Genomic DNA, 9,895 nt, shown 5'->3' on the forward strand with positions numbered 1-9,895 from the left:
CAGTGCACTTGCTAATATTCACACGACTAGCATATAGATATCCTACAGGTTTCATGGTGATCGATAAGGCCTATACGATTAACCAGATGGAAGGTGACAGCTGTAAGTTACTCGGCAGCCACTTATCCTGTTTGCAGTTGAGCAGTTTCATACAATGCCACATACGTGGAAGTTTATTTACGTGCGATACAAATTCATTAATCTCTCTGTAGGAGAGATCATGCGACGATATACGCGTAGGTATGGTAGCTACGATACACGACACGGTAGTGTTTGTTTGTTACCTAACGCCTCGCGCAGCAATATTTCAAATATATTACGGCGGTCTGAGAAACGGTCCACTCCGTCCAGGACGATGACACCCAATCAACAACTCACCGATCCCGGTCACTCTATTCGGTCGCTAGGGTTGCGCATTGCTGCTGATGGTATCAGGGCATTTAAGTGACAATTCAGTTTAGAGACCTCGAACATGGTCTCAGCTTCATACATGCAGAATCTATCGAATTGGGCATCGTTCCGATCAGTTTAATTTCGCAGTGCATCATTATTGACCTGTTTTATCCGAAAATTAATTGCTTTCTGTAAATATTATTCATATACATGTGTTGAATTATTATTAAGTGCAATGTGGACGTATTGTTGTCTGGTGATATTAAATGAATCAATTTCATCCTCACTGATGTAGAATGTTGTGGTTTCTATTCACCGTCCACTTGTACACTAGATTCAATATTGCATATCCTACTCTTATATGGACTGAAACAAAAAGGTCAGGAATGTAGTTTATATTTACAAGTTTGTCTTGTACCTTTGATTATCATTCAGGTTAATATATATTTTATAAGCCATGTAATATGAACACTATTGTCCCTTGTGCTTCACGTTGTGTATTATACACATATGGAGCCCCGAAAGACTGATGATGATAAACATATAACAGGTAAGTTTCAGTCGAGAAGAATTAAACAAGATTGTCTGGATAGTCTGCATATATTTATTACGACTTGGCCAGAGGCACTTCAGACAATAGTTCAGGTCCACGTTCTATCAGTGAGTGAGTTGGGTTTAACGCCGCTATTAACAGTATTCCAGTTACATAGCATATACGATATACGATACGATACGATACGATATACAATCGTTCAAAATGTATTGAACATTAAAAGTATTATATATAATACTTTTAATGTTCAATACATGTTGAATATTATATATAATACTTTTAATGTTCAATACATTTTGAACGATCGTCGGGTATTTAATGGTGCAAGTTCTAACACATGTAAAAACAAATTGTACAGGAGGGAATCCCAGCCATTGTTAGAACCTTCTCTCGTCATGCAGATATGTTTTCGGTATGCAGGCATTCCGGCTTAGAACAGGTCCCAAACAACTTATAATGGTCATAAGAGGCAGTCTTAATGGATGTGAGGGCCAGGCTCGTTCATTTGGTTGATTGCATGTCATAGTATCCTGAAAGCGTGGGCCGTTGCTCATAATATCAGTAACTGGATTGTCATGCGCAACTGAGTAATAATATATATGGTTTATTTCATGTGTTGCCTAAAGCGCTTCTTTCACACACTTTACACACAATTACGTAAGCTTACCTTACGTTTTGTCAGTTTGTGGTGAAGAAATTTATTTTTTTAAGTTACTGAAAATCAAATTGCGCAATAAATTGTCTAATCATTTACGCGTCAAGGGTGATGGTTAGGGGTTGTGGTGGGCTGGTAAAGCGTTCGCTCGTCACACCGAAAGCCCGGGTTTGATTCGTCACAAGGGTTTAATGTGTCGAGTCCATTCCTGGTGTCCACCGCCCTGACAATGCTAGAATATAATTTAAGGCAGCGTAAAATTATATTCATTCGCTTTGCGTCAGGGAATACTCTATATAAAAATGGTGCAGATTTTGATTTAGATCATATTTAGATTCATGTTAAAACGTGTTTGTCTCTGTTACAGGTTCGGGTTGGTCAGTGGCTTGGCCTCGTGGTCGAGGTTGCGTGGAAACAACGATGACGACTGGATCGATCGCATCAACCATCTGTGGACAGTGGTGTTGCTGACGATGTTCACTGTGGTGGTCAGCAGTGCCCAGTACGTGGGCGAGCCTATACACTGTTGGTGTCCAGCCACCTTCACGTCCGCCTACATCTCCTACACCAAACACATCTGCTGGGTGTCCAACACCTACTACCTCCCCATGAACGACGTCATCCCCATCGACATCCGGGAACGACAGGACCGAGAGATCACCTACTACCAGTGGGTTCCGATCATATTCCTCTTCATGGCCCTTATGTTCAAGATACCAAATTTTGTATGGCGGGTGTTCAACAGCGGTGCGGGGTTGAACATGGAAAAGATTGCCACCTTGGCAGAAAGCACCCAGATGGGGTCCCCAGATGAGAGGGAAGTCACTATTAAGCATATAGCTTCGTATTTGGACAAGTGGCTGCGAGCGCATAGGCAGTACCACTACAACATCATTGTACGTGTTCGCCAACGACTGTCTGGTGTGTGCTGTTGGTGGTTCGGGAAGAGAGATGGTACGTATCTCACCGGCTTCTATCTGTTCGTGAAGCTCCTCTACTGCATCAACATCATCGGCCAGTTCTTCCTCCTCAACGCCTTTTTGTCCATCGACTACAACCTGTACGGTTTCAACGTCATCGAACGCCTGATGACGGAGGGGTCGTGGAAGGAGTCTCCACGCTTCCCACGAGTCACGTTGTGTGATTTCGAGATTCGGCAGCTGCAGAACCTACAGAGATGGACAGTCCAGTGCGTCCTGCCCATCAACCTGTTCAACGAAAAGATCTTCATTTTCATCTGGTTCTGGCTCTTCCTCATCGGCGTCCTTACCTGCTGCAACTACGTGTCCTGGTTGTACCACATCATCTTCAAGCAGAACCGGGTCAAGTACATCAAGAAGTATTTGCGTATGAACGACGACCTGAGAACTGGAGCCGACCTGAAGTTGTGCAAGAAGTTTGCTAATGAGTACCTGAGGGACGATGGCGTGTTTGTGCTGAGGGTCATCCAGAAGAACTCGACAGACCTGGCGCTGAAGGACCTGTTGTACCACCTGTGGAGGTTGTTCAAGGACACGCCCTACACCACAAAACCCCCCACACACGCAGTAGAGATGAACCACAAGGAGAAGGGGGAGGAGGATGAATCTTTTGCATAAAAACACACCTTTTATATTGCAGTATTGGGGCGCCCATCTTAACACAAACGTTGATGTATATCCTGACTATTTTGACATTCAATACTGCCGCCGAAGGTGCTCAAGTGACGTGTTAGATATTTATAGGAGCTTCCAGTTAGTCGTGATTGCGCACGGATGTGCTTAAAGTTGAACATGTACAAATGTCAGCGTGTCTTCCAGATGATGTCATGAAAGGATACTCAACCACTTCAGAATATTGACGACGTTCGCATAGATGTGTCAAAGTGTTTTATGCTGTGGGCGGCTTTCGTTGCCCTACAACAGACTGGTGCTATTCAGTTACCACTTCCCACCGTGTATGGATTTATTAACCTATGTCCTGTACTATGCATTCATTAATGGCATTGTACAACCATTGCTCAGAAGATGCCTGGAGGTTGTTCAAGGACACGCCCTACACCACAAAACCCCCCACACACGCAGTAGAGATGAACCACAAGGAGAAGGGGGAGGAGGATGAATCTTTTGCATAAAAACACACCTTTTATATTGCAGTATTGGGGCGCCCATCTTAACACAAACGTTGATGTATATCCTGACTATTTTGACATTCAATACTGCCGCCGAAGGTGCTCAAGTGACGTGTTAGATATTTATAGGCGCTTCCAGTTAGTCGTGATTGCGCACGGATGTGCTTAAAGTTGAACATGTACAAATGTCAGCGTGTCTTCCAGATGATGTCATGAAAGGATACTCAACCACTTCAGAATATTGACGACGTTCGCATAGATGTGTCAAAGTGTTTTATGCTGTGGGCGGCTTTCGTTGCCCTACAACAGACTGGTGCTATTCAGTTACCACTTCCCACCGTGTACGGATTTATTAACCTATGTCCTGTACTATGCATTCATTAATGGCATTGTACAACCATTGCTCAGAAGGTGCCTTCCACCAAGGGCCACAAGCCTGGCCTTCATCACTGTCGGTGCTCATTGCTAGATATGTAACTCAAGGGTACAAGAGTTCGCTCACAAATCCACATCGATGTCTTGTTACGTCATATCCCAGTTAGTTGATAGTGATGTTATGCAGATGCCAAATTAAATATTTCTAGATTTGTATGTGATATGCCCCTTAGTATTACAGTAAAACGTCATGGATATGTGATAGACTGGTCTTTTACAAGACACAGTTGTACGCCCTACTCAAGAGTACAGGATCTCAGTCCACACACGTCGCTCATCAGCATTAGTTGTGTTACTGTTAACCCATATATTCTTATGTATCAGTTGGTCCTAAAGTTTAGGTCTTTACATAGAAAGTTAAATGTTGAGGTATTACAAATAGATTTAAAGGAAGGCATGTATTCAATGCTTTCACTGTCTTTCCTCTTACAGCATTCAGGGTATTATACCTTCATTATAACTTTCCCAACGCACTGGTGTACACTAATTTGATTGTCAAGACATATTTTGTTTCCGCAATGATGCAAAGTAATTCACAAGCTGTAGAAAAAAAGCTTGTGTATGTTAAAATCCTAAACAATTACGAATAATTAGTCTCACCACCAAAGCGAATAAGCAAACAACAAACCACACTGCAACATGGCATGTGTCCAATTGTTGATACCACTGATGGTATTATGAATGTTTATGCCCGGAAAATGTCAATATTGCTTAAGCGTCGGTATGTTAATGGGCCATTTTCACCGCCAGGTTGTGTAGTATGCTTAGTTAGTTGCATGAATTGAAGGAATGCTGGCCCATTTTCAGTATATTCCAACTGTGAAACTCGGCGGTGGGAGGTTTCTCTCCAATTAAGCGAAACATGTGCCTTCCTTGAATATTCAAGTGGCTTGTATGCAAACGAATGTTTGATGGTATTTTTACCATTTGTGCTATAACAATGGCTACAGTTTATATTGTTATTATTCCACATATGCCCGAAAGTATATTTGAGCAAGGTTTATATTGAAGGCATCTTCCTTCTATGCAAACTATGCAAACAAACCGTGTAATTGATTTGAATAGATTCTCAAGATTTCACAAGAACCGTATGCATACTATTTTTCTCTCGGTTTCATATAGTGATCATTCCTGTTCAGTGCATTTCCATGTTTAACTGCCAAACCTTTGAACATTCACACAACGTTTACAGACATCTAAAGTACGTGTACATTTTTATACTCGAGAAATATATCATTCCTTTCACAGTGCATGTCCACATGTTGGATAGATATGTTCCTGTTTATTTGTAAAATGCCACATTCCCATGCCTTGGAAACTTGATGTCGTGTGCGTGGTAGATAGTACATTTCCCCAAGGCCCACCGTTGCTTCTACACTGCATGGGGAAAAGGAATGTTGGATCGATGAATTTGTATCCACTGCTTCGACAAAATTTGAACGCCGCGTGCGCTTACCCGGATTGACCATTCGTCAACACTCGTCCCTTTCCGTAACCTGCAAGCTATTCGGCTTGTCCCGGAATAACACGAGTTGGTCACGAATGCCGGATTGACAACATGTCTCCCCGTTCGTGACCACTCGAGTCATTCGGAAACCAATCTGAATGTCTTCCTCCTAACTTTGCGATAATTATTATCTCGCGGGGACGAGAGCAATTGTCATGTTTGTGATCCCGACCCTTTTCCTAATGCGGTGTGTAGCGTATTCAAAAGCTAGTTTTACGTTGTAACCAGCCAGTATGATATTGTATTGCAATACGAAACGGTTTTTGGTTGAGGTATTATTTTTTCACTTCTTTCTGCTTTTATTACTATTTGCTCTTGTTCTGATAAAGGTAACCTTGGTTCATTGAATGGTTAATAAGTGCTGTGGGAGATGTAGTTTGGAGTGCAGAGACAAACATTGTCATCATTCTGGGATAGCCAGCGTATCGGAGGTCCAGTCCATGACACATGCTTGCTGTGGTGCCCCTGTCATGTGACATCTCAGCACACACAGAAGAGTATTCTCATTGGTTGGGTTGTAACGATTCATCACGATAGTTTGTTAAGCGAATAAAATATCGTATATTGAGATAACGTATCTATACAGAGCGTCCACATATGGTGTGAATAAATAGATTTGTGGAATAGTTTCCGATACGTGCACATGTTTCGAGGATAATTCAACTGAATGATGTTTTCAAACAGTTTCATTTGTTCTCTAAGTATCATCTTCGATGGTGGAATTACAGTTCTTCTCATTCATAATATTTTATTTTGAGTTAACGTTGTTAATTCTTGTTGCCATCATGTTTTGTTGTGCGTTTCAACGTTTTATTCACTGTTTACAAGAGTATAACTTGATATTGTTGTTTCCGTTGTTCGAAGCAATTAACAATTGGTTGACCTTTCTAGTCGTATCGTGCTGACTGCCGGTATAGTTACACGACAACTATGTAAAACGGCCATCACGGCGTCTCGCGGGGAATAGTATTACTTGTTTGTGACATGTGAAATAAGGTTTTGAGGTATTTTGATATTTCCGTTGGCAACAAAATAAGTCCGTGATTCCGTATAGCCAGTTTGACAATTAAAAGGAATACATCAATGCATCAATATGCGATTGTTTGTGAGTAGGATTTGTGCAACAACAACACAGGGCACTTTATCAGTGTTACCACAATAAATTCATTGTTGATGCGTTTATTCAAGATGTTGCACACTTCCTTAAAGCGTATTTAGGCCATTAGGTATTCCTGCCTCGTGATCGAATCTTATGAAAACGGGAAATTGAAATTGTTTTATCTATTATTGTAGGTCTTCGGTATTGTCAATGAGGAGTGGTTTCAGTGGCCACAATGGCTAACGAGAGTGGATTATCACTTGGAACGACCGTTATTCAACTCTAGTTTGGTGGTGTCGATCAATTTTGTAAGGCCTTCGTGACACAGCAATAAAAGTGCCGAGTACCGAGCCACTGGATATTATATATCCAACTAGGTCAGACTACAGTGCTAACATTTAGCGTACCTGTTTTATCCCGCAACGAGTTTTCCATTGAACATGGTTCAATTAATTAATTAAACAATTGAGATAGTTAGACATTTTCTTGACATAGCACCAGGTGTAAGTAACATTGCAACAAAGCGAAGTACATCCAATTAGCAAGATGACGAGTATGGAAGGTCAGCGATTGTAGCGCCGACACAACAATGATTGTACGACGCTTCATGTAATATGTCTAGTCATCTCGCCTGTGTCGCTTGCAATCAATTGTCAGTTATGGTTTCTGCGAATTTGTAGCTTGCATTGATTTTGTCTTTTTGTACATATTATGTTGTTTCGGTTTTTTATTTCTCTCAATATGTAAATATTTTGCCGATTAGAATTGTTAAACTATTTTACTGCACCTTGTTGCGTTGCACGTGGTCTCCTTGTTGGTCCGGAGATTAAAGAGGAATCATCCTCGAGAACATGATACAATACTCGTGGTGTCGAGGGTGCTCTAAAGGAGGTCTTGTATGCTATAGTAAATTGCATGGTTGTCGTTACCTTAGTGTGTAGACTGTCAGAAAATACCACCAATAGCATTCAGCGTTTACGTAGCTTTTGTTTCACATTGACCGAAATTTTAATACATAAACAATACCATTGAATTCAGTGTATTATTGACATTATAATATAAAGCCATTGTCGGTCTATTTTTAAGATATTTCATTTTCGGTTGTCTTTATTAATTTGCAATTTAGATTGTTGGTATGTTAAGGTAAATACAAGTCTTCGTCTATCTATTGTTGATTGTTTACATTTGCATGTCCAGTATTCTCAATGGCCAAACTGTCTCAACAATTTTGACATAATATTATTAAACTTATTTTTTGTACCATACCGTTGTTTTCGATGTGATTTTCTTGCCAATTACATGACAATAATGACAGGGTGACAAATAGACTCAGAATACCCATATGTCAATACGGTGTTGTAGATATTGCTAACGACTGAGAGAACGCGGAGGGGGCACGGATGGCCCAGTCGTATAAGGCGCCGCGATTCGCTGTGCAGAGTAGCGTCCCTTGGGCACGCCAGAAACCTATGATTGTGGGTTCGAATCACGGTTCGCCCCAATTATGTTTCTAGGTTTGTCAGCACCACACCCGTGCTCGTGGGTTTCACCGAAGTGTTAAACGTCTGAGACCTGCATCACTGCAGGTTTTTCCCCCATATTAAGCTGACACACTGCTATATAACTGGAAAACTGTTAATAGCGGCGTTAAACCCAACTCACCCACTGATAGAACGTGGACCTGAACTATTGTTTAACGTCTGTGTCTGAAGTGCCTCTGGCCAAGTCGTAATAAATATATGCAGACTATCCAGGCAATCTTGTTTAATTCTGCTCGACTGAAACTTACCTGCTATATGTTTATCATCATCATATATATATATTAACCTGAATGATAATCAAAGGTACAAGACAAACTTGTAAATATAAACTACATTCCTGACCTTTTTGTTTCAGTCCATATAAGAAATTAATACTTATCTTTTGACTGGAATTAAATAAGTTCCACAGCCGAGGGCATTGTTTCTTTGCCAACGATATTTAGAGTTATTTCCCTTGGATTGTACATCAAGTAGCCAGAAGTTTGTAATTGTTAAGTCCGTCATAAAGGTGTGTTTTAAAAGAATTAATATGTTATTCAAAGTACATATCATACATATATATATACGAATACCAACGAAAGAAGTAATATTTCTGTGTATTCTACCGGTTATCGTGCGTCAGCGTGTTACCAGGTTATAACCAACTTTGTCGTGATGCAGTGTAAATACACTGTGCCAGTTACACACTGTGCATCATATAACCCCTACATCCCTTTATTCAATATATACATAATGTGTTTGTGTACAATGTGTGATTGTCGTCGCTATTTGGCTGAAATATAGCTGATGCGACGTTAAATTTTAACTCCCTCATTGTGTGACAGATATAATCCGTATTGATACAATGCTGTCAGTGTGTTTGCTACTGTTAATACATTATGTGTTTGGTACAACGCATAGGTTGTACAATGCATAAATATTGTTTGATACAAGGTATACATTATGTGTTTGATACAATGTATACGTTGTACAATGCATAAATAGTGTTTGATACAAGGTATATATTATGTTTTTGATACAACGTATACGTTGTACAATGCATATATAGTGTTTGATACAAGGTATACATTATTTGTTTGATACAACGTATACGTTGTAAATGTATAAATAGTATTTGATACAACGTATACATTATGTGTTTGGTACAACGTATACTTAATCTTTTATACAAGGTATACATTAATTTATGTGTTTGATACAAGGCGTACATTGTGTCTGATACAATTTATACAGTATATGTTTGACACAATCTATAGTGTATGTATTTATACAGTGTATACATATTTTACAAAGTACAGTGCGGGTGGAACAACGTATACATCGTCTTTGATACAATGTATAAATACATTTGTACATAAATGATCGAATACTTTACAGAATTCAGAAACTACTTGTTGCAACGTGTTCCTGTCATATAAGGAGTGGTTAATGTCTGTTTCTTCACATATGGCAACTCTTACATGCACTCGACATTTCAAAACGCGCGTTTCCATTGGCAACCGACGATCGCGAATATTCGCTGCGGTGACAAATGCACAACGGCCGCGGTGACCTGGACTGCGCATTTCACAGCCACAGTTGCAGAACACGAACACCCATTAT

General features: G+C 40.3%; 1 protein-coding gene across 2 annotated transcripts in view; it reads left to right on the plus strand.

The window, feature by feature from the left end:
• Nucleotides 1–8,015, plus strand: part of LOC139465701 (innexin unc-9-like) — a 34,942-nt gene extending 26,927 nt beyond the window's left edge. For both annotated transcript variants that reach the window (XM_071247503.1, XM_071247504.1), the window contains one exon: nt 1,969–8,015. In XM_071247503.1, coding sequence (XP_071103604.1) covers nt 1,969–3,199 — 1,231 coding nt within the window. In that variant the 3' untranslated portion in view covers nt 3,200–8,015. The remainder of the gene's footprint in view (nt 1–1,968) is intronic.
• The last annotated feature ends 1,880 nt before the right edge of the window (nt 8,016–9,895 follow it).

The sequence above is a fragment of the Haliotis cracherodii genome, unplaced genomic scaffold, assembly GCF_022045235.1.
Source record: "Haliotis cracherodii isolate W230 unplaced genomic scaffold, xgHalCrac1.p SCAF_18, whole genome shotgun sequence".
In the NCBI taxonomy this organism is placed as follows: Eukaryota; Metazoa; Mollusca; class Gastropoda; order Lepetellida; family Haliotidae; genus Haliotis; species Haliotis cracherodii.